This window comes from Ursus americanus, chromosome 17 (assembly GCF_024610735.1).
Source record: "Ursus americanus isolate L20-20 chromosome 17, mUrsAme1.1.p, whole genome shotgun sequence".
Taxonomy (NCBI): domain Eukaryota; kingdom Metazoa; phylum Chordata; class Mammalia; order Carnivora; family Ursidae; genus Ursus; species Ursus americanus.
This window is the reverse complement of record NC_142143.1, coordinates 8,390,363-8,415,506: the sequence shown is the minus strand read 5'-3', so window position 1 is coordinate 8,415,506 and position 25,144 is coordinate 8,390,363. Positions and strand designations below refer to the sequence as shown.

At 39.6% G+C, this 25,144-nt stretch overlaps 1 protein-coding gene and 1 long non-coding RNA gene across 10 annotated transcripts in view; both read left to right on the top strand.

The window, feature by feature from the left end:
* Positions 1-25,144, top strand: part of TNRC6B (trinucleotide repeat containing adaptor 6B) — a 241,799-nt gene that overhangs the window by 148,927 nt on the left and 67,728 nt on the right. For 8 of the 9 annotated variants that reach the window (XM_087868691.1, XM_087868685.1, XM_087868687.1 and 5 more), the window contains 2 exons: positions 18,931-19,018; positions 23,284-23,305. In XM_087868691.1, coding sequence (XP_087724817.1) covers positions 18,931-19,018; positions 23,284-23,305 — 110 coding nt within the window. Of the gene's footprint in view, positions 1-13,412; positions 13,418-18,930; positions 19,019-23,283; positions 23,306-25,144 lie in introns of those variants that run through there. The other variant, XM_087868692.1, reaches the window with a different exon arrangement.
* Positions 2,226-9,436, top strand: LOC148108624 (uncharacterized). Its single transcript, XR_015727086.1, has 2 exons — positions 2,226-3,080; positions 3,308-9,436. It is a non-coding gene; the product is annotated as an uncharacterized LOC148108624 (long non-coding RNA).

Genomic DNA, 25,144 nt, shown 5'->3' with positions numbered 1-25,144 from the left:
CTGTGCCATCACACAAAACACGGAAGTGTCAGTGATAAGAAAGAGGTTTAGAGGGAATGGGGAGCTGACCCAGGGGAAATTTCTTGGCTATTTGAAGGCCTGATTAGAACCAAAAGAAAGAGAGAGGATTTGCATTCCAGGTGTGGGAGCATATGGACCAGAGGAGCAGAGAGGAATGGGGCTTGTCTGGGGAATGGGGGATCTCACGGAGCAGTCAGAGCTCCTGTGGTGACGCCTAACAGTGTGATCTTCTGGGCTCAGGATAGCATCACTGCCTTGACCACGCATTTGGCTTCCAGATCCATTTCACATTAGTTTATTCAAATAAAATAGGTTATTGGTTTTTTTTTTTTTAAGATTTTATTTTTAAGCAATCTCTGCACCTAATGTGGGGCTCAAACTCACAACCCAGAGATCAAGAGTCACATGCTCCACCGGCCGAGCCAGCCAGGTGCCCCAATTATTGGGGTTTTTTAACTTAACCTTCTTATTTTGAAGTAATTGTACATTCACGTGCAGTTGTAAAAATAACATGCTAAAAAAAGGGAAAAGGGGAGCCTGGGTGACTCAGTCAGTTAAGCGTCCCACTCATGGTTTCAGCTCAGGTCATGATCGCAGGGTCCTGGGATAGAGCCCTTTGTAGGGCTCTCACTCAGCAGGGAATCTGCTTGAGGATTTCTCTCCCTCTCCCTGTGCATCTGCCCTCGCTTGCTCTCTCTCTCTCTCTCAAATAAATAAATCTCAAAAAAAAAAAAAAAAAAGGAAAAAGGCAAACCAAGAAACAGACTTTTAACTATAGAGAACAAACTGATGGTCACCAGAGGGGAGGCGGGTGGAGGGGGTGGGTGAAATAGATGATGGGGATTAAGGAGTGCACTTGTCATGATGGACACCAGGTGATCTATGCAAGTGTTGCATCACTGTGTTGTAAGCCTGAAACTAATACCAAACTGTATGTTAACTAAATGGAATTTAAATAAAAACTTAAAAAAGGGTTGTAAGAAATAAGCGTGTGTATCCTTTACCGTTTCCCTTGCTGGTAACATCTTGCTGTATTATCTTTTTTTTAAACCGAATTTATCTGGCCAAAAAAGTATACGATTGTCTTACAGCCACCCAGCTTTTCCTCCTCAGACACAGCAGTATTATTCATTTTTTGTGTGTCTTTCCAGGGAGTCTCTATTAATATATTAAGAATTGCATATAAGCCCCCCTTTTTCTTACACATATGGCAACATAAAGTACACGTCTTTGCATCTTGCTTTTTAAATTTAATGATATATCTTGAAGATCTATTTTCATTAGTACATAAAAAACTTCCTTTTATATATGCAATTATATGCGCTTGTGTGGATAAGCTGTAATTTATTTAACCAATCTCCTAATTGACGGACCATTTCCAATCTTTTGCCATTACAAACATGTTGCAACGAATATCCTTTACATAGATAATTTTCCTCATGTGTAATTATTTTCTTGTGATATGTTCCTAGAAGTAAGATAGCTGGGTCAAAAACTATGTGCACTTTAATTTTGGTAGGTTGCTGTCCAATGGTTCTCTATGAAGATTGTACCAGTTTATATTCTCACCAGCCATATATGTGAATGCCTTTTCCCTGACCCCTTTGATGGCACTGTGTTTTTACCAAATTTTGTCTTTGACAGTTTGGTAAGTGAAAAATGGTATCTCAGTATAGTTTTAATATGCTATTCCCTTGTAGGGAATGCAGTAGGTCATCTTTTCATATGTTTAGAACTTTTTATCTCCTCCCCTGTGAACTGTTCATTTCCTTCACCCACTTTTCAATTGGATTGTTGGTCTTTTCCTTACTGATTTGTAGACGCTCTTTATATATTATGGGAAACCTAGCTTTTGTGATATAAGTTGCTAATCTTTCCTCAGCAAATACTGATTTGTTACTGGTAGGTTTATCATAATAATTGTTTTGAAGTTTTTATATAGCTCTATCTTATACAGATATAGCCAATTACTTTTACAATCTGCATTTTATACAAATACAGCAACTGTTTATGGATTTAGAAAGTCTTTGGGGGCACCTGGTTGGCTCAGTCAGTAAAGCATGTGATTCTTGAGTTGTGAGTTTGAGCCCCATGTTGGGTATGGAGATTGCTTAAAAAAAAAAAAATCTTTGTTCACTCTAATTATGAAAAAAACAATTAGCCACAGTTTCTTCAAGTGCTTTAGTTGTCTTCCTTCCTTCCTTCCTTCCTTCCTTCCTTCCTTCCTTCCTTCCTTCCTTCCTTCCTTCCTTCCTTCACATTTAAATCTTTTCTCCATCTGGACTTTATTTTCATTTAAGGTGTGAGACATGGATCTAATTTTATAGAGAGTCATGGTGGTTCCTGAGCCTCTTCTCGGAAATGATGTGTGTCTCATACCTCTTTGTATTACCCATAGCCCTTCTCTGGTGCTTTATGCATCATACCCGCTTGATGTGCAGGAGAAAGAGGAGGACACCGGTGCAGAAGCAACAGCAACAAGCAGCCCATAGGCTGGGTATTGTTAGGTGCTTTCCATCCATGTTCTCTAATCAGCACAGCTGCTCTTCAAGATAGGTAGTATACCCCCATTTTATAGATACGAAAACTGACTTAGAGGCCAGATAACTTGCCCCAGTTCCTGCCATTAGTGTCTGAGGTCGAGGATACATACAGTTGATCTTAAAACTGCCAGACTTCCAAGTCTGTGCTTTTTTTCTCTCTACTGGGCAAACTTGGTAGAAGGCTCTGCTTGTTGGAATTTACCATGCTTGATATGGAATTGTGGGAGGTGGAATCAAAAGAACTTTGAAGAACTTGTTGGAAACTGAAGGCGTTAAAACAAAGGAATACAGAGGAATACAGAAATACTGCATGAATTCAGAGAATCTCTAGACTCAAATTATATAAAGTATAGTTCTTAGCTACAAAAGATCTTGAAACCTTAAGAGAAATTTAAGTATTCTCTCAGAAAAACATAATAGTTACACATAGCAATTACTGAGATTATCTATTAGAGATTGCAATGTAGATAGAGCATTCTCTAAAGATTTCCCTCAGGCTGCTTAAGTAGAAATTAGGTACAGGGGCGCCTGGGTGACACAGCGGTTAAGCGCCTGCCTTCGGCTCAGGGCGTGATCCCGGCGTTATGGGATCGAGCCCCACATCAGGCTCTTCCACTATGAGCCTGCTTCTTCCTCTCCCACTCCTCCTGCTTGTGTTCCCTCTCTCGCTGGCTGTCTCTATCTCTGTCGAATAAATAAATAAAAAATCTTTAAAAAAAAAAAAAAAAAAAAAAAGAAATTAGGTACAAAACTGTATACAGACACTTGAATATCATCTTAAGTGGAGTTAGGCATCCGATATTTGATCCTGAAAAGTTAAATACAGGTCAGTGGTGGGTTATTTGTTATCAAAAGGCTATTTATAAATCATATTTTAAATTTTGAATCATTTTTGCACAGGTGTATAATTTTAAAGAATTGGGTCATGTAAGTTCATGAGTTAGCTTTACTCTGTAGTTGGTTACTTATTAACATTAAACGTGCTTATCTTTCAGAAATATACATTTTCCTCAAGGTAATTCAATTATTATCTTTCAGCTTGCTAAATTTAAATGACAACTGCTGGCACCCAAGAACACGACTTTCCATTTTTACTATTCTGAAAATAGAGCACAAATTAAGAGCATTGAGAAGTAGGGTACGACTGTCACCTGTGGAATCCTGAATTCAGAGCTGATTTCCTTCTCTGCTAATTTTTTCAATACCAAGATAAGTGTCACAAATAGCACCCTTTCTCAGAGGATTTCCAGAATTAGAGTAACAGGCACAAACTTAATAAAATGGTAGTAATGCAGAATAATCAGGAAGCTTACACACTGCCTGTCTCCCTCACTGTTTGCAGTAGATACTGTGTGATCTCTTAGGAAAGTCCATACCTCTTCCATTTAATTCCTGACATAAAATGCTGGTTTTTTTCTAAGGCAGAGTCTAAAAATGTGTGCAACAATCACTTTCCTTGTAGGGCCTGCATTATGACAACACCCCTCCTGCCCCTCTGACCTTGTGAACACGATACTGTGTATACATCAGCCCTAGACATGGTCAGAGGAGAGCCAGTTGTCTTATCGTTTGGATTCTCTCTTTATTCCTTAAATTTGAGGAATGCTTTTAAAGATTTTTCGTTTAGCCACGTTTCTTATGTGTATGGTATAGCCTCGAGGGAAAAAGTAGCTTGGTCAGTGAGAAAGGAGTGTCCAAAGCCTGAGGATAATGGCTCCCAGTTGAGGGCACACCCTACCCAACTCCCTTCCCCTGTTTTGGTGGGCAACAAACCTCCCAGCACCTTCCAGAATCTGCTATACCGTCTCCACAGGGATCTGATCCTCAGACTGAGGCTTCCACATCAGCATCTTCAAAGATGAGGCCCTGGTGTGGATGGACACTGGTAGAGCACGTCAGACATTCTGAGTTAGTCCTTGATGTGTCTGGATACCACCTACTCTTACAGTCATATGTCACACTCTAATTCCTTTAAAACTGCCTTTTAATAGAGTGTCAGCGTACTATAATTTTGGTTGAATTGCTAACAATCTTACTGATTTCAAAGGTCAGTTATTATTCTTTTAATATAATAATTGTGTTGGACCAGGCATGGAGGCAGGCAGAGAAGGGGAAAAAACAACATAAAAACAAGATCACCTAAATGTTTGTGAACACAGCCCCCACTGTACTGCTAATAAGTTGTCAGTTCTAAAAACATGTGCCTCAAAGCTGTGGATTCTGATTGAGAAACTCCTTTTCTTCTCTGCTAAGGAACCCTTTATCATCACTATTCTGTAGTGAATAGTTCTTTGCAAAGCCCTGGCGTAGACTCTTCATTTCTTTTTGCTTTCTTTGTTATTGAATGCCAAGGGTAGAGTGCCTGTCTGGCTTTTGTGGGTTTGTCTGGCCCTTAAGGTTTTAAACATGGTTTTTAGTGGTTCCAGGATATAAATATTAGAGTATGTGGTATAGCCCTCATCATGGTGTTGCCCCTTCACCTGTTGGGATTTTTGTAAAACAACTGCTAATTTCAGGCTGTCTTTAGGAGCCTGGCATACTAATTGGAGTGTATGGGAAAGTACTTTCAGGAGTAAAATGTTGTTAATAAAGATTTATTCACCAAATTAGCACATTAAAACCTAAGGGGTGCTTTGAGCTTGAGGAAGCTAAGTTTAAAGGCAAACAAAACCACAAGAATGGCTGAAAAATTAGCCGATTTGACCCAGAGTTACAGCGTGAGCACACCATCGGGTGTTACCAGTGAAACTTCAGGAGAAAATACAGTGAAGGTGCTGGTAGTTTGCAGTGATCCAGAATGTTAAATGAAATGTAAAGATAAAGATCTAGAAATTCAGACGTTGACTTACTAAGATTTCTTTCATAGGAGGTTTCATTGCATTTAAAAATGAAACTTTATACCCATCGTAGGAATGTTATCCATACAGAAGCTCCCAATTTAAAGATTTACTGTTTTAGGGAATAGTGTGCACAGCCTGGGTGAAATTTCAATGCTGAAGAGATCTCAGATGGGTGTATCAGTCAGGGATCTGTCAGGAAAATGGGGGCCATTCAGGGTATTCCATGCAGGAAAGATCTTTTCTCCCGTTTCTTTTCTTTTTTCCTTTTTTATTTCTTTAAAAAAATATTTTTTTTAAAAGATTTTACGTACTTATCTGAGAAAGCAGGGGGAGGAGCAGAGGGAGAGAGAATCTCCAGCAGACTCCCTGCTGTGCGAGGAGTTGGACGAGGAGCCCGATGTGGGGCTCCATCCCACGACCCTGAGATCATGACTGAAGCCAAAATCGAGAGTTGGACACTCAGCCAACTGTGCCACCCAGGCACCCCTCTTTTTAATTTTCTTTACAGCCCCTTACTGAGGTATAATTGACATACAATAAACTGCTTATATTTGAAGTGTTCAGTATACGTTAAATTTTGACTTATGTACACAAAAGATAATAAATGTATCCTTTATTTCCCAGAGTCCCTTTGTGACCATTTGTCAGTACTCCTTCCTATCCTTTTCTGTCCTTCCCCAAGCCCTAAGTAGCCACTGATCTGCTTTGTGTCACTATAGATTAGTTTTCAGTTTTTTGCTTTGTTCTGTTTTTTTAGAATTTTATACAAATGGAACATGTAGTACTTATTTGGCTTCTTTCACTCATTGTAATTTTGAGGTTTGTCCATGTCATGTGTATCAGTAGTTTATTCTTCTTACTGCTAAGTAGTCATTCATGGCATGCTCTGCCATAGTTATCCATTCATCTACTGATGGCACAGTTGAGTAGTTTATACTTTTCAGCTATTACAAAATATTCATTTGCAAAGTCTTTGTGTTGGATGTATGCTTCCTTTTCTCCAGGGTAAATACGCAGGTGTGGAATGGCTGGGTCATATGGTAGGTTTATGTTTAACATTGTGGAAAACTGCCAAACCGTTTTCCAAAGTGATTGTACCATTTTACATTCTCACCATGAGAGAGTTCCAGTTACCAAAACTTGGTAAGGTCAGTCTTTTTAATTTTGGACATTCTAATAAGTACGCATGTGGTAGCATCTCATCGTGGCTTTAGTTTGTTTTTTCTTAGTGACTGATGATGTTGAACATCTTCTCATGTGCTTATTTGCCATCTGTATATTTTCGTTGATAAAGTGTTCAAATCTTTTGCCTGTTTTAAAAATTGGGTTGTTTCTTATTACTGAGTTTTGAGAGTTCTTTATATATGTGGAATATATATGGACATCAGTTCTTTATCAGATGAATGATTTGCAGATATTCTCTCCCAGTCTGCAGTTCTTTTCATTTTCTTAACAGCATCTTCTGAAGAGAAAGAAGTTCTTAATTTTGAGTCACATTTATCAATTTTTTTCTTTAAGGATTTTGCTTTCAGTGTTGTACCTAAGAAATTATTTGCCTAACCCAAGGTCATCACAAAAATTTTCTTTCCTACGTTTTCTTGTAGTTGAAGGTTCTATATTTAGGTCTGTTATTCATTTTGAGTTAATTTTTATATATAGTGCAAGATATGGGTTGAAGTTCATTTGTGTTTTTTTTTTTAAATATGTTCAGTTGTTCCACCTTGATTTGTTAGAAAGCCTGTCCTTTCTACACTGAATTGCTTTTGCACCTTTTTTTTGAAAATCATTCTTCTGTATCTCTGTCCATTTATTTTTGGAATCCATCACATCCTAGTGAATTTTTTGTCTATCTTGATGCCAGTACACCACCGTCTTGATTACTCTTTTTTTTTTTTTTTAAGATTTTATTTTCAAGTAATCTCTCCACCTAGTGTGGGGGTCAAACTTAACCCCAAGATCAAGAGTTGCATGTCCCACCAGTAGTGCCAGCCAGGTACCCCGATTGCTTTATCTTTATAACAGGTCTCGGTGTCAGGTTATGTAAGTCCTCCAGCTTTGCCCTTTTAAAAGTTGTTGGCAATTCTGGGTCCTTTTGAAATTTTAAAAGGAGCTTGTAATTTCTATTTAAAAAAAAATACCTGCTGGGATTTTGATAGGGATTGTGTCAAATCCATAAATTAATTTTGGGAGAATCAACATCTTAACAGTATTGAGTCTTCTAATCCATGAATATGGTACACCTCTTCACCTACTTAGGTTTTTAAATTTTTCTCTGAGCAATGTTTTATAGTTTTCAGTGTGTGGGGATTGCACACTTTTTGTCAGATTTATCCCTAAGTGTTCGTAAGTTTTGATGCTACTGTAAATAGGGTTTGTTAAAATTTCAATTTCTGATTGTTGCTAGTATATAGAAATACCATTTATTTTATATATAGATTCTGTATCCTAAAACCTTGCTAAGGTAATTTATTAATTCTAATACCACCCCCCCCCTTTTTTTTTTTTTGCTAGAATCCACTGTATATTCCACGAAGGAAAGACTTTAGGGAATTAAAGACTTTCACAACCATTTAGAAAGTCGGGGGGGGGGAATTCAGAGCATGGGGGCGCTGTTATTGTTGATGAAATTAGAGTGCCAGGTTCCCAGGAAAGTAGTGATCTCAGCTGCCTCCTGCTCCTGTATGGCTTTAACTCATCTGGAAGCTGCTGTGAAAGTGGAAAGTCCGGTCTCCTGCTGCCTGTGTGCCTGCTTGCAGCTGTTTTCAGAGCATATTGACTTCTGTCTTCCAAATCTCACATGGGTGTGCCTCACTTCAGCCCATCTAACCTAGAATAAATGGAGAATGGGCTTCTGAGAAATGTAGTTTCAGACCTTTTCCTGCAATGCAGGGAAGACTAGGGGGCATCAATGCTAGGCCGACAGTCTGGCACAGAGGGCATTAATAGAGATACATGTAAGATGCTGCACTCAGTTGTGAAGTGACTTTGCAGTACTGTGAAAAATAGGGGTGTTAGATGGTTGTAATTCAGTAAGATGTGATTTCCGAGAAGGCACACAGGCTCTTTGACTGTCCTGGCAGTGGTATATTTTCTGGGACGAGGAAGTGGCAAGGCCTGCTCTCGTGCTGCCTTGCCCAATAATTGGATGAGTATAGACAAACTCGAACATGTTCTGGGTATAATGACCCCAGTGTGAGGGGATAGAGAGCCAGACCACACAGGCAGTGTTGGAAGGAACTGGGAATGCCTTGGGGCTGCATGATGGGTGACCACAATGTCTAGAGGACTTGCTCTGTGCAGCCTGGAAAGGAAGGCTTAGGACCAGTGGGCAGAAGCTGCAAGGAGACTGTTTCCAAAGCAATGTAAAGCATTTCTTGCACAGCTGGACTAAGATCGAATAGAAGGTCAGGAGAAGGGGTGCCTGGGTGGCTCATTCGGTTAAGCGTCTGACTTCAGCTCAGGTCATGATCTCAGGCTCCTGGGACTGAGCCCTACGTCGTCGGGCTCTGCACTCAGTGGGAAGTCTGCTTCTCCCTCTCGCCTTCCCCCACCGGTGCGCGTGTGCTCTCTCTCTCTCTCTCTGCCTGATAAAATCTTTAAAATAACAAAAACAGAAGGCTAGGAGTTCCCTTTATTCAAGATTGCTGGGCTGCCTAGCAAGAGTATATGTAAGGTATACTAAGAGTGGTTTCAAATTAGATGTTTTTTAGGCTTGTTGGTTTTACAACTTTTTCCACGTGGAATTTCTGAAAGTGAAAACAAGTTCTTTTAAATATTTTATCTTTATTTAGTTTGCCTAATTCTAAATAAGCCTATTCCTTGTATGTGTCTCAAAATACAGAAAGTGGGAAATCTGTGAGAAGCTTAGAGTCAGAGCCTAGGTGTACAAAAATCTTCTTGCCGTGTTTCACTGATTCTGAAACTGGCATTCTTTCCATGCTTGACATCTCCGAAATCTACGTGCAGGTGATGGCACTCTTCAACTACTGATGGCGCAGATTTGCGCTCATCCAGATTTTTTTTTTTTTTTTTTTGCATGTACAGTTTTGGCCCTAGCAATTCCTAATGTCATTTCGGTGGAGTTCCATACATATTTAGTACTCCATGAGTTTAATTGCATTTCAATATAACTTTGTAAAGATTATGCTGTAATTTGGCACTGAAACACAGATGGGAATAAGAAGGCATAAGTTTGATAGTAATGAGGTTAGTATTTATTCTTGGAGAAATGACTACAATTCCATATTTTCTTGGAAAGAAATAACCAAGTGTATTGTACTTGTGCTATTCAAAGGCAAGTCCAGGGACCAGCAGCTTGTTAGAAATGAAGAGTTGTAGTTTACAACCCATACCTACTAAATAAGAATCTGCACTTTAATGAGATTCCCATTAAAATTGGAGAAGCATTGCTTTGTATAACTTCATGTAAGAAGATAACCCATATGAAGAAGGAGCTCTGTTAAATTTTGTTCCTGAGATACAAAAGAATTGCCAATCACATGTCACATGATGCATTTGAAGGCAGGAGACATTTCTATATCCCTCTAAATGAAAAATGCATTTACCTTAATTTTTCTAGGTTTAATGTTACCATTTTCTTCGCATGAGCCACTCAGTGTTAGAATGATTTTTATGCCTCAGTACTGTTTGGTTTTGTCTACTAATTTAATATCATGTGCAAATTACATTAGCATCCCATTAAATTCTCTCAGTCAGAACTAACAAATGAAAAAAATGTTAAGAATAGATCCAATAAAGATATTTGGAGTACCCTAGTATGTAATTTCCTCTGCCTGAATGGATATATTCCAACATGCTTGCTTTTTGTATGCATTTTTAATTAAAACACTCTAAATGGATACTTTGAGCACTTTGCTTGACTCTTTCATGGAACTTCTTTTGTTAATTTTTTTTTTACCCCAGATACACATGTGGTATCATTAATTCTTAATTGGTTATGGTGGTTAATGATTTGGGATCTAGTTATTTTCTTAATGTTTTATAAATTGCTAAGATAACCATTTGTCTTTTAAGGAAATAAATATACAAGCCACATATATGAGACGTGCTTTGGAAAAACTCCATATAAGTCTGTGTGTGCAGACCGCAGAATTCACTCTCACAGGTGCCAGGGGGTTTATTTACTGGTGACACTATCTCACGGATTCTTGGGAACCACACGTCGGAACTGGGGAGGGCCCCATGGGGGCATTTTCCTCTTCCTGCACATTCAGGAAACCGTTATTACAGGTGTGGGCTCTGCTCCCTGAGAAGATCTGTGCCCCGAACCCCATCAGTTCCCTTCTAAAGTCGTACACAGGCACACCTTATTGGCAGAACATAAATCACATCTCGGTCTCTAGTTCTGAGGGAAATAGGCCCAAGGGAGCTTGGAATTGGAGTTGACTGAGCTGTTGCACATATCCACACAGAGTCAAACAATAGCATATATTACTACGTTATTACTAAAATTCTCAGTAAAAGAATCGTATGATGAATTACATGGTAGAGGAAGATTTTTAAAGACACCTGTGGTATCATATTTATCATGTATCTAATGTACTCAAGACCAGGAACCTTCATTTTTACAACAATTTGAACATATTAGAGTGAATTGTAAATTCTAGAATATTTTTGGGAATGCATTTCTGGGAATACCAGGACTAAATAATTTCTATAATTCTTTTTGATTCTTACATGACTTTCAAAAAGAACTACTTAAAAATGGTTTAAAATAGAAGTCCTTGGAAAAAATTTTAAATGGATGAGTCAATGTTGAAGGTTTTTTTAAATTAAAATTTTAATTGAGATAATTGTAGGCTCACATGCAGTTGTAAGAAAGAGATTCCGTGTGCCGTCTGCCCAGCTCCCCCTGATCAGTAGTTTCTTGCAGATCTGTACTACAGTATCACAACCGAAGTATTAACATTGATAGAACTCACCAGTCTGAGATTTTCCGGCTTTACTTGTACCTATTTGTGTATATTGTGTGTAGTTGTCTATAATTTTACCACATGTAGGGTCACGTATTCACCACCACTGTGAAGATACAGAGCCTTTCCATTACCACAGGGATCACTAGTGTAACCACACCCGTCTTACTCTGCCGCACCCCCTTGCAGCCCCTGACAACCACGGTCATTCCAGAAATATTATATAAATGGAATCATACAGTATGTAACCATTGGGGTTGTCTTTTGTCGCATAGTATAATTCCCTGGAGACTCATCCAAGTTGTTGATGTATTAAGAGTTGTTTTTATTTTGTTTTGTTTTTTACAGTATTGGTTTGCTTCTGGCATGTTTCACATGTTGGGTGGATGCGTTGTATCCGTTCACATCTGTCTGCCTCGGTTCTGTGGAGTTGGTAATGAACTGCTACCACACTTACCACAGAGCATCAGGGATAGGTGTGTGTGTGTGTGTGTGTGTGTGTGTGTGTGTGTGTGTGTGTGTTTTAGATTTATTTGAGAGAGAGCACGCACGCACGCACATGCAGAGGGGAGAGGCAGAAGGAGAGGGAGAGATGACCTGAGCTGAAATCAAGCGATGGACGCTTACCCAATTGAACCACCCAAGCACCCCAGGAATAGGTTTTGATGCTGTTTGATGGGCAGGTGTCCAGACCGTAATGAAAAAGAAAATGCTCCTTATTTTAGAGGTGTTTTCCTGTCAAGATGAACCCTGGCTGTTTATGTGAATCGAGGTTCTTAAAATCTTTTCACTGCAGCAGCATCTTGGTGGTTACTGCTTTCAAGTATGAAATTGTCAGCCCTGCCTCTACTTGATGTTTGAAGCGTGATGGGCTTGGGCACATGAGTTCAGGAACCATTGGTCATGATTCTAGTTGTGGAAAAAAGATGATGAAGTAGGAGATTCTCGTTGGTGGGAAGAAGTTGGTCTCTTACCTGGATTATCAGAGGCCATGAATTCACATGCCCAAAGTTCTGGTACTTTCAAAACACCAAAGAAGCTGTGAGCTGTTTTCAGACGTGGAGGGCAGAGCATGAAGAACACAGGTTCCTGCCCTAACAATGTTGTCTGGGTTGTAAGGGGAGGAAGATACAGCTGTTTGAAAAAGTTAAACTGAGAGGCCAGGGAAGGCAAGCAGCACTGCATTTTGTTTGCTGCTGAATTCTCGGCCTCTAGCCCAGTGCTTGGCATCAAGCAGGCACTGAAAGAGAGAAAGAGAAGGAATGAATGAGGTAGAAGGGAAGCTTTAAAGAAGTAGGCGTCCTGTTCTTTTGGTGTGAGTGAGGGCTATTACATCTAAGCCCAGAAGACTCTGATGGGTGCGTGGGGGTGTTTGCTGTAAGGGGAGGATAGAGGAGGAGGAGGAGGGGGATTCGCCCCCACCCCCCAAAATGAATAAAGCCCCAAACTATGCACTTTCCCATCTCAGGGCCCTTCTACTTACTCTGCCTGGTTGGTCACTCCCCTCCAGATAATTTTCTTCCTTTAGGCCTCTCACTGCCTCAGAGGGGCCTTCTGTGAACATTTTGTATAAAGTAGCCCACTCATCCTTTCTCCCTTGGACCTCTATAGTCCCTTTCTTGCTTTATTTTCTTCCTGGCCTTGTTTGTCTGTCTGTCTCCCATCTGGATTGTCAGCTTTCTGAGGGTAGGGCCTGTCTCTCTTTCACCCGCTATTGTACCCCAGTGCCTGGCACATAATAGTAATTCAGTGTATGGTAAATGATTTCATTAGTTGTTTGGAGGATTTTTTTTTTTTTTTAACACATGTTCCTCCAAGGGATAGAAAAATTTCCCTCACTTTGTAATCATGGATTTTGGTAACGTTTGCATGGTGGGCCTGATGTGTCCCTGGTATTTTTTTTGCTGGGTGCATAAGAAGAGTAAGGTCATTACCCTGCATTCAGAGACTTCATAGGTAGCAAATGCAAACGTATTCAGCTAACCTTTCTGCAGTGTGATGGGCACTTTGAGGGAGGGATGCCAGCCACCTCTGAGGCCGGAAGCCTCAGCTCTCCAAATGTTGACACCTGAGAGGAGAGGTGGGCTTTTTGATTGAAGGTGAGAAAAAGAGATTTTGGAAGTGGTGGTCGTTATTCAGTTGTGAGAAGATAGGTCCCAGTTAATTTGAAAAATGCAGTCATTCTAAGAAGAGCCCCTGCTACCTGTCCTACCTCACCCACCACTTTCTCCTTCCTCCCTCTGCTCCAGCCTCCTTGTTTGTTGTTCCTCAGACACACCATCTCATAATGCTGTCTCCCAGATAGCCATGTAATCCCTCCCTTCAGTGGGATTCTTAGGCCACCTGATCAGAGAGGCCTTTTCTAACCATCATATATATGTAAGATGCTGTCTTCCCTGCCTGCCATCTCCATCAGATTACCCCACCCTGTCCTGTCCAGGCCACTTGTTGCCACCCGAAGTACGTGTTTTATACGTAGAGTTTTGTTGTATATCTTTTTCGTTTGTTGCCTCTCTCCCCCACTGGAATGTAAGCCCCCTGAGAGCTGGGGTTTGGTTTTATTTCTGCTTTATGCCCAGTGCTTAGGAAAGTGCCAGCTCGTGTTAGGCACCCGTAAGTGTCTTTTAAAGGAATGGATCCATTCCTGGGCATCCCGGTAGAGGAGAGGTGAAACACAGATGAGCCCCAAACCAATCTCTGTTGCCAGGGCCCTCCCTGTTCAAAGGTGCCATGCTGTAGAGAAGCCGTTTCATGTGCTCTGATGCTGCCCGTGACGGATAGCCACCAGCACCTCGGGGGCCAGACGACAAGCCAGGGCAGGGGTGGTGGGGTGTCCAGAGGAAGGCACGTTTTCTGTGAATTGGAGTTGAAGTAGATGGATGTTGAGCCAAGACTTGACCACAGGGTAAGGTGTGACTGGGCCACAAAAAGGAGGAAGGTTGTCAGATATGTAGAATGAATGAGGAAAAATATGGAAGTTAGAGCTGTACTGTGGGGGGCGCCTGGGTGGCACAGCGGTTAAGCGTCTGCCTTTGGCTCAGGGCGTGATCCCGGCGTTGTGGGATCGAGCCCCACATCAGGCTCCTCTGCTATGAGCCTGCTTCTTCCTCTCCCACTCCCCCTGCTTGTGTTCCCTCTCTCGCTGGCTGTCTCTATCTCTGTCGAATAAATAAATAAAATCTTTAAAAAAAAAAAAAAAGAACTGTACTGTGAATGATCTTGAATGTGAGCTCTAGGGAGGTGTCCAGATGGCACAGCTCTTAACTTGCCCTGTGTGGTCTTAGCCACGTGGAGCCTTTGAATGTGTGATGTGGTGGGTTTTTAGGAATGTTAGCACAATCGCTCTTCAGTGTTTTGAACTTGTGAGCAGAGCAGGAGTCCTGCTCTGCCTCAGCTCAGGTGAATATCAGATATTTTCCCCTTTATTCAAGTACTGCCTTTCTCAAAAAATAGTTACTTCTACTTCTTTCAGTTAATGGTTATTAAAATAAAGAAAAAAATGCTGTTGTATTTTTTTCCACCTTAGACATTCTTAAAAGTAGTTTTGGCTTTTACTATTCTAGGTTTATTCTAGATTAGTGTGTACACTTACGTCTGGCAGTGTAGTTAGAGATGGGAGAGAATGTGAATGATTTCTTTTGCTTTCAGACTAAGAAGCAGTTGATGGTTAAGTGGGACCCAGCTAGTCGCCTGGCACTTGTATTTGGTTGCTGGATGAAAGGTTTGATTTTTGAGGTATAAATGCCTTTTAAAGTGTAGGCTTAAACAGAAGAATTTAGAGTAGTGGTTCTCTCCCCAGAGATTCCTATGTACTTGATTTGGGGTGCTACCCCGATAATGGTTTTTGTTGATTTTTAAAAATTTTGTTTTATTTTGAAACAATCTTGAACTTACAGAAAAGTTGCAGTATGATGAAAACAGCAACAGCACTTTTCCTGAATCACTTAAGAATAAATTGCCGTCCCAGTGTCCCATCACCTGCATCCCTTTCCCCTGTACTTTAGTATATTTCTAAAAATCAAGAACGTTCTCCTATTTAACCACAAAACAACTATCAGAATGAAAAAAAACAGTGATACATTGCTACCATTTAATCTTCAGCCCCTACTCAGGGTTTGACACTTAGCCCAGTAATGGCCTTCACAGCAAAGAATCACACTTTGCATTTGGTTATTTTGTCTCTTTAATCTCCTCCTGTTTCCTTGAGGTTCAGTGATCCTGAAACTTTTGAGGATTGCAGACCCACTATTTGGTAAAATGCCTCTCAATTTGGGGTTCTCTGACATTTCCTTATGATAATATTCAGGTTATACATATTGGAGAGGAATATCATAGAAGAGATTCTGTGTTCTCAGAGCATCTGATCAACTCACAATTTCAGTTTTTCCCGTTATGATGATGTTCATGCGTTTTACTTGATTAAGGTGGTGTCTGCCAGGCTTCTCCTCTGTGTACTTACTACTCTTTCCTCCTTTCTGATTAATAAGTATTTTTATGAGAACATACCCTAAAACTATGTGAATATTCTATTTCTTTCACTTTTAACTTACTCATTTACTTATTTCTATCTGTATGGACTCATGTTTTCCTGTTTTATACAATGGCTTATGATTTCTTACCATCATTATTTTTATGTGCACACTGTCCCAGATTTAGCTAGTAACTAGGAACCCCTTCAGATTGGTCTCTGTAACCATTGGACACGCCTCATCATTTGTTGAACATTTCCTTGCTTCTTGGCCACAAGCATTCCATACTCATTTTGTACGTTCTTTGCCCTAGCCCCAAGTTAGCCCTTTTCAGTTCTTCTTAAAAATGGTAGGTAGAAGCCACAGTCTGGGTACTAGGTATGTTCATTGCTGTTTGGGTGTTGCTTGTTCCCAAGTCCTTTCAGTAATAGAGCTAGGTGAGTGAGTGAGTGTGTGTGTGTGTATGTGTGTGTGTGTGTGTGTGTGTTTGCATACATGAAGGAATATATGCATGTGTGGGCTAACAAAAATCACATCTATGTTTATTGTTTTGTCTGTCTCTATATGTTAAAAACCATGAGTTGATGCCAGTAACTAATTCTGATCCAACTCCACAGGACTCTCTTGAGCTTTTTCCCTTTCCATTTCGGTAACTCCTTTTTCAACAGTGAGAAACCTGGTTGTCATCGTCATTAACATACTTACTGATTGATCAGTCCCCCTGTATGTAACCACCTTCCCTGCGTGGATGCCCTCTTTGCCCTCTTGGGTTCTGGCTCAGCGTGGGGATATTTTAAAGCTCCCCAATGATACTGATGTGCAGCCAGGATAGAGCACAACTGAATGAGAAGAAAGGTGAACTCTGTACTTTTTGATTCATTATTAAGTAAATGGCAGGTTTTTAAGTCAGGTTTGGTGTGGGGAAAATAAATTCTTCCTAAGGAAGTGAAATCTAAAGAGAAAACTCAATTCTACCAATATAAGCAGTAAAAGATCAGGGTGAAAGCACAGCCTGTCTCCTGGAAAGCTTTGAAAAATGTTTATTTTGGAAATAAATCTGCTTGTAGTGAACATGAATTTCACTCCCTTTCCCTGAATTACCTGTTTATAGGAAAAAATACTTGAAAAGTTTAGTTGTTTTTAAGAATGTGGTTCATTAAAGACTTACTTTGCTTTTTTTTTTTTACATTGCGTTTTTAAAATAAACTTTTTAGAATAGATATAAAGAGAAATTGCAACTCACTGCTCTTTAAAGCATTGAATATTTAAACAGATTTTCAGACTGTGTTGCTTTCTCAGTAGTCCGTTGCGCTTTAAAATGCAGGAACCAAGTTACAGTAACTGGGTCATGAGGAATTCCATCTTCTCCCACTTGCAGCCAGAGGAAGCAAGAGGCTCTGGGAGCCAAATACAACAGGCTCTCTGGCCAGATGGATGGTCAACATCCATCCTGCCAGTTTTCATGAAGCCATGATCTTAGAGTCGTGCACGGCTGCAGGTGGATTTTCACCAAGAGCTTCAAACTGGGACTGAGGTGCGCATAATCTGACTCCAAAGAATTCCAGCGTTCAGCCTAAGGGAATTACAATAAAATCTCTTCCTTGATGGTATTTGTAAAGCTTTCATTGAAGTTACTTTTGGGGTGTGAATTGTGCACCTTAGGCTTTCGTATATTTATGCCAGAAGCACCGAAGGAGAAAGGCCAATATTTGTGAATAGGGACAGAACCACAGAAAGCTTGGCATGTAGGTAAAAAACACCTTTTTTTTTTTTTTTAAATCAGTGACCATTGTCTATAAATGAAGCATTACTTACCTAGTCATGAGAGCCGGCTCCAGTGTTGATCCTCAGTTCTTTGTACAGGTTCAGTGGTTACCACTCCCCAGACTTGAGTCCTTCAGGAGCTGTCTTTGTGATTTTTGCCATGTCAGCAAAGATTTATTTACTTCATGTTTGTCTTTAATTTGTCTGTCTTTTAACTTCGCATTTTTCTAGATGGTATCTGTGAAGCCATGAGTTTAATGTGTTGGATCACCTAAAATCACAAGTAATCTGCTCAGTACTCTGGGGGAGCTGGGCACTAGATCTCTAAGTCTCCTAGCTCTGCCATTCAGGCGGCGTGGCGTCTGGGTTTCCTGCCTTGCTTGAGCTTTGAAGCAACAGCAGTAGTTTCGCAATGCATTCTTCCCATTTGATACAGAGAGTAAAAGTTGGCAGCTTTCTATATACATCATATTAGAATATATATTAGAATATGTTACATAATAGAATAAGTACTATGTTCTTTTCAGATGTGAGGCATCAATTACATTATCTTAATTTCTTAGGATTCAGCCATTTCTTCAACTAGAATGTTTAGTATTGTGTATCGTTTTTGCTGTCATTGAGGGGAGCAAAGCCTGGTTAATTCAGGTGTACAGGAAGATGCAACTGGGAACTCATTTAGTAAGGAATACGTGGATTTATAGGACTCTTGATACCTGCCTTAAAAACACGAGTAGAAAACATGTAAAACCTACAGTATTAATAATGTAGAAGAAAAAATATGAAATGTAGAACATAGAGTTTTATGTTAACCGTGCTGGAGATGTCATGGAAATATACCTAAATTGTGATAAATATCTGTGTATCATAATTAAATTAATATATTCTGTATTATTTGTGAGGAATATTGCCTATCAAAAATTTTTTCTTCGACATTATTAATCCTGTATGTTTTATGTGCTTTCTACTTGTGCTTTTAAGACCAGGTACTGAGTGTTCTATAGCCCCACGGATTCCAGGAATATCCCCAAAAGCTGACCAAACGTTGTCATATATTCAAATCAGGGTTTTTGCTGAGTGTGTGTATGTGTGTGTGTGTGTTTTAGGAAGATATTTTAAAGCTCACTTTAATGGGCTTCTTTGAAACCAGACTGTCATATTTTGTAGAAGGAGTAACAAACCAAAATATGGGGATAACTAAATGTGGTGAGTTTTATGCATCCTCTTAGTTTAAGTAAAATACCATGTTCTGCTCAGTCACAGAGATGGAATGTTTGCACACCATCTACAAGCACTTCATTTGCTACACAAATAGACTGAATATAGATGTTAACCTTTTGGTGTGACATTACTTTAACAGAGAGAAGGAGCAAGAAAGGGAAGAACAGTTAATGGAAGACAAGAAAAGGAAGAAAGAGGATAAAAAGAAAAAAGAAGCCACTCAGAAGGTGGGTTTAATCACTCAAGTCTGTCTTGACATCCACCAAGCATCTAGAAGAAGTAACTGCTTTGGGTTGGATACCTGACAGCTCAATAATGCTGCTTACTTAGTTTACTTGAAAGTTTGAAGATCTGAAAGTGGGAGAAAGTTGAAGACCTACATTTGTTTCCGTAAAGTAGATATTCAGGAAGGTTGCAACTGATTTAATGAGAACCTCAGCAAACAATATTGAGAAAGGCAAGGGAGTCCCCAACACTTAAATTCTTACTGAATTTCCTTATTCATACCATAATTAATCTCCATTTTCTTAGGTCGGCTTATAAAGTAACTTTTAAAGGCTTGTTAAGTTCACCCCAGTGTTCTTCTTTTGGTCCCTCTACAGCACTGTCATTTGTAAGAGTCTGCTTAGAGCTTTGGGGGAGATAATATTGCATGGCTTTGAGGCACTTGCTTGGGGAGGAAGAGATGCTAAAACAAAAGAGACACAGGCCTCACCTCTGTTAACTGACAAGTCTTAATTGATGTGCTTGACCTCAGCGCTGTCTGAGCAGAGACCAGTGGGCCCCACCCCCTCTCCTTCAGTGTGTGCCCCTCTGCCCCTTCCCTGGTCTGATACTGTTTCCCCCACCTCGCCATTCTTCAGCATTGCCTACTTGGGCTCTGGTTCAGCAGGGGTGTTTTGGTGCCTTTGGGGGAGGTAAAGAGTTTTGCCTCCAGTTCTTGTTGCTACTGCCTAGTGCACTTGGGAAGCAGGACCTCACTGTGAGGCAGGTTTGAGGGTCCTGCTATAGGGCCAGGTTATTGAAGCTAAGTTTAGGGAGGTAGAAACTGTTACAAGGTTCAGAGGGAACTCTAGCTTTAGAACAGACTCAAGGCAGTCAGACACAAACCAGTGCAGGGTATAACGGAACACCACAAATTTTCCCCGCATTACTGTATATAATGTATATTCCCATGAGTCAGTCTGAATTTTTGAAATAGATCATTTATGAGTGCCAGGAGAAAAAAACGATACTGGAAATATTTTCTGAATTGGATTGCATATGACCCTGCCACATTAAACATATAAAGTACAGTTTTATCTTTTCTTCATGACTTAATTAAAAGGAATATTCGTTATTGTTGGTACTATATTATAATAGACTGCTGTGCGTGCTCATTAAGGTTTGTCTGCCTTAATTGTGTTTCTGTTTCTGTTGATAGTGGTGTGCTCACCACACATCCTCATGCTATCAACCTGCTTCTAATCTGAGCTCGTTAGAATTGTCTAAAATGTCAGTAAAGAGTCTGAATAAAGATGTCAGATAACAACCCAGAGGTTTTTTTCATACTTGCCTTTGGAGGCGCAGTCGCATTCCACATGTTGAGGTTGTGATAAGCAGGTCCACCAGCGAGAGGGCGTCAGGGCATTGCCCCTCTGCATACTGACCTTCCAGCTGGAGTGATAGAGAATAAACGGCAATGAAGGCTTTCTTTCCTTTAGGGCATTCACATTTCATCAACTAAATTGGTATAAAAATTGGATTTGCAGTCTGTGGGAATGAATGGTTAATAGGCTGGACACTGGTGAACTTGAGCAAAGGCTGGTAATAAGATAGCAAATCGAGTGATTATTTTAGGCAATAGATGGTCTGTCTTCATTCTTCACATACGTAACAGTGTTTCTCAACTGGAAAATATCAGTATCTGGAAGTGATTGATAAAATATGCATCTGTAAACTTTCATTGTGGATCCCACTAATAAAAAAATGATTTAAAATACAGGGTGGTGTGGGTTTATTCAAGAGCGAATTTGGGATTTATGCAGAGAATGTCGTTTATACAGCTGGACAATCGCATCTGCATTAAGAACCAGTTCAGAAGTTATGGCAAAGAAGAAAATCACCATAAATAAAATTTCAAATGGTTAATTATGAACAATAAAATTCAGTCATTTTTGTTCAAAAATCTTCTAGATTGGCTGACGCAGGATCCAGGTCAGCACATGGCCTTGGATATTGTTGTATCATACCGAACCGTTGTGTAATTCCAGAATTCTGATTTAGCAGTTTTAAGGAAGAACACAAAGCTTACCATGTGATTGTCTTAGTGGCTTCCAACCTTATTGTAGAGACAGCGCCTCAGCGAGGTGGCATAAAATGTGCCATGATGCAAAGAATTGTAGAGAATGTGCCAGAGGTTCTATTATGTGGTCATTCATTCATTCATTTAGCACTGTTGACGGTGTTTCCACATCCTTCTCGCTGCTTACCCTGTTGTTTACAATCATCTCTTCGTGTCTGTCTTCCCTTTAGACTGACTGTTAAGTTTCTCAAGGTTTTACTCATATTTGTATTTCCGGGAGGTTAAGGCAGTGCCCGGTACATAAGAGTCACTCAGAAATGGTTTAATAGATCATTGGTTAAGAATAAGTGCTGGCAATGTAATTTTCTTGAAGAATGTGCTTTTACTTAAAGCTAAATGATTTCCACACAGACATTAAACTTGAGCTTTTCTCATGAGCAGTTTGCTCTTTCTAGAGCCATCACTGAGTAAACTGTTAGATTTCCATTCATGAGAAAGGTGTCAAGGAAGGATTCCGTTCACATTCGTTTAACTGTTGCTGCTGAAGGATCATTGTTTAGTGTTGGCAGAACACATGCTTTGATCATCCAGCTTTTCACCGTCTGGAGGACAGCTCTTTTAACAGAACTCACGCTGTAAGACACATGTGACATTATTTGGGTTTGTTGCTTACAGCAGGGGAAGGCATTGACTTCCTGTATAACTGATCTTCAAAATGGCATTCTAAGAAATATTTATAATGTTATAAATTTAAATTGCTTTAAGGAATTGGTATGTATACAGGTCAGTTCATTCTTGGTGAAATGGAGTTTTAGAAAAATTGCACAGAAGACTTGAGCTCTGTAACAGTTAGTACAGGGAAACGCAATTTTCAAGTGCTGTCTAGTACGAATTCAATAGAGTAGAATTAGCTTGTCTTTTAATGTAAGAAAGTAAGGAACACTCCAGGAGGTCATACAACTAGGGCATTTAATTCAGATGCGGTCTCTGGCATTAGTGTGCTGGAGTCCACTGTGAAGCGGGTTGGTTAACTATAGGACATACACCCCAAAGGTGAGCATGTTTTCATGAGCACCCACAGTGGTAGCTTGGTATGATTATCAGCCACAAATAACCAGACATCTTCATTTCTATTATAAAGTCAGAGAACCATTAAAAATGCTTTAGAAGATAAACATTTGGGAAAAGGGAGTCAAAATCATGCATGATCTCAATAATAATAATAATAATAATAATAATAATAATAATAATATAAGCCTATTAGAATTCTGGCATATTTCCTTTTGGATGTTTTTCTTATGCATGGCATTTTGTGGTTTTTTAATATTAGAGGGCATGTATAATTAGGTGCCCTCCTTTGTTTTCCTCTCTTCATAGCAGAAGCAGTTTTCCATGTAGCTCCTAATCATCGTTTCCAAACTCTCTAAAAACCCATTATTACATTCAGCCTGTCCAACCTTTTAGGTTAATCACTTCCATAGATGTATTAGTTACTATATAAAGAAGTACTTTCAACAAAGTTATCTTTATTTGTCCAGAATTTACACGTTTCAGTCATTGCTGTATTTCATACTGTTTTACATGAACTTGATTAAAAATAACAAACATTTATTGAGCATTGGCAGAGGATATCCGATTTAATCCTTGTAACAATGCTTTTTACCGAGATACTATTATTACTAATCTCCATGCAACAGATAAACAGAAAATTGAGATCCCACAGCAGGAAGTGGCATGGCTTGGTTTTAAATCCTGCCTTTCTGCCATGGCCTCTGATACCTCTGATGATGGGCCCCTGGACTTTTTGCTTTCTAGATTGAGATCGAGTGTGTGAGTCCATATCATAGGGTGATCTTTTTGTGTCTATGGCTGATTTAGTTTCTAGGCTCCACCCATTTGCTTTTCTCTAGTCATAGCGTCAAAATGACAAACAGCATTCTCGGTACAGGTGTTTCATCATTTAATAGGAATGGGATGCTTTTTGTTTTAATTTTTAGTGTCCATAATAGTGGCCATGTAAGTTATAACTGGACATATGGCCATTGTCTTTACAGAAGGATGTCTGAGCTCTCAAGCTTTTTTTCTGGGTCTGAACTATGTCTGCATGTCTGATAGCTTAAGTTACTTAAGTCATTAGAATTACAGTACTCTTATAATACCGAACTAGAAAGCAAACTCATTCATTTATGTCTGTTCATTGTTTTTCAGGTCACGGAACAAAAAACCAAAGGTAAGATTTTTTTTTTCTTTTTTCAGTCGTTGGAACCTTCTGTGCTTAGATTTTATACCCTTACTGACTCAGCCTCCAATCCACTTGATTAGTGAGAGTGGGTGCGAGGTAATTAAGTTGGTTGTTTGCAGCCACTGAAGAGCAGTAATGACAAATTAAAAGTACTTGTAGTAGTGTTTCTAGATGGCCTTAAATTTTTAGGAGGCAAAAGAGATTAGAAAAAGTGATACCTTGTTTTGAAAGTATATGGGTCATGATTTTAACTGAATCTTTTTCAACAGTAACAAAAACAAAACTCTAGCCCCTAATTTATAGATGGGAACTGCAGAGGATTGTTGACCATCTTGATCCATGACATGCATTGTGTCTGAAAGGGAGTGTTATGTCTAGGATGGTCACGTGGTCCTCTGGGCTAGAGCCTGGAATCTGCTTTTTCAAAAAATAATACATTTTAACTCTGTACAAAATAGTGATGTGTTATAAACAGAAGCAGATGTCCTTCAGGTCATCCCCAACCTTATGGTCTATGTACTTTCAGATCTCTCATCTGTTAATTTTGATTATGCAGTCTTGTGCATAATCTTGAGCGATTTTTATTATGCAGTCTAGTGATGGCCACACTTTTGGTCGGTTCCCTTTTAGAATGGTAGACTTCATTCCTTGAGACCAGTGTTCTAAGTCCTATCCTTGCCCACTTAAATATGTGGTTCTCAGCTAGGGTATGTATTAAAATCATTTGCATAGACTTGTTGAAATACACAAGCATGGACCTCCTCCCAAACCTTCATGGTCTCAGGCCACAGCCCTAGCAGATGTATTTTGAGAAGCCCTATAGGTGATCCCAGTACATGTCCCAGGTTGAGAACCACTGCCCCAGATGAAAGGAATCGCATAGGACTGTGATAACTTGGAGGAAGGTCCCAGTGAATGAATGGATAGGCCAAGATGTGATGGGAGGCCCTCTTTGGACCACCAGGCCAAAGCATGTCATACAGTGATGGAAAACTAATAAAGACAGTGCTAGTTTTTAAGGGAACGTAGTTCTGGAAAACAAATTCTCAGAAGACTAGACATTACTGTAATATATTTCTAATCAAAATGCATTTCAAGGGAGGATGTAGTCTGGGACCTTGTAGTGATTTATAAAATAAACTGATAAGAACCATTATAATTATCTTAATTAGTTAGAATAGTATTCTCCCCTTGTACTTTCAGCCAGTACCAACCCAGAAGTGGGCTTTATTTGGAAGTATCTTTATAATTATATGTTTGAAATAGAAGTTATACTTACCATAAAAATAGAGTTGTTGATAGTAGTACAGTGTCCATATTTTCTAAACCAACATACTATCTAGGAAAGGATTTAGGCACATAGTATTTATATTTATAGGACTTTCTGATGATTTATCGGGACAACAGATGAGAAAATTGGCATTTTCCTGGAAAATCCAGGCTCTGTGGTTGTTGAAACATGGTGGTTAGGTTCCTGGGCCTGGCCACAGCTCTAATGCTCATGAAGCCAAGTACCAACTGAGCTATGGAAACAAGCTGCTCTGTATGGTAAGTGGTGTTCCTATTGGAAAATTGAAAATCCATTAAGACATTCTTTCTTAGATTTTTTTTGTGTGTGTGCTAAGGTCTGTTCTCAGAAATACATTCCTCTTCCCTCTGCCAAAATCTTAAAAATCAAACTTAGTTTTCTACTTACTACTGAATTTTCTTTCCAATTAGGATTTTTTTCTCACCTACCATGAAATGGAATACAGCCTCACAGTTCCATACTCGTCCCATCCCACCCCCCATCAAAAATTAAAGTAAAATAATCCTAAAGTGAGCTGA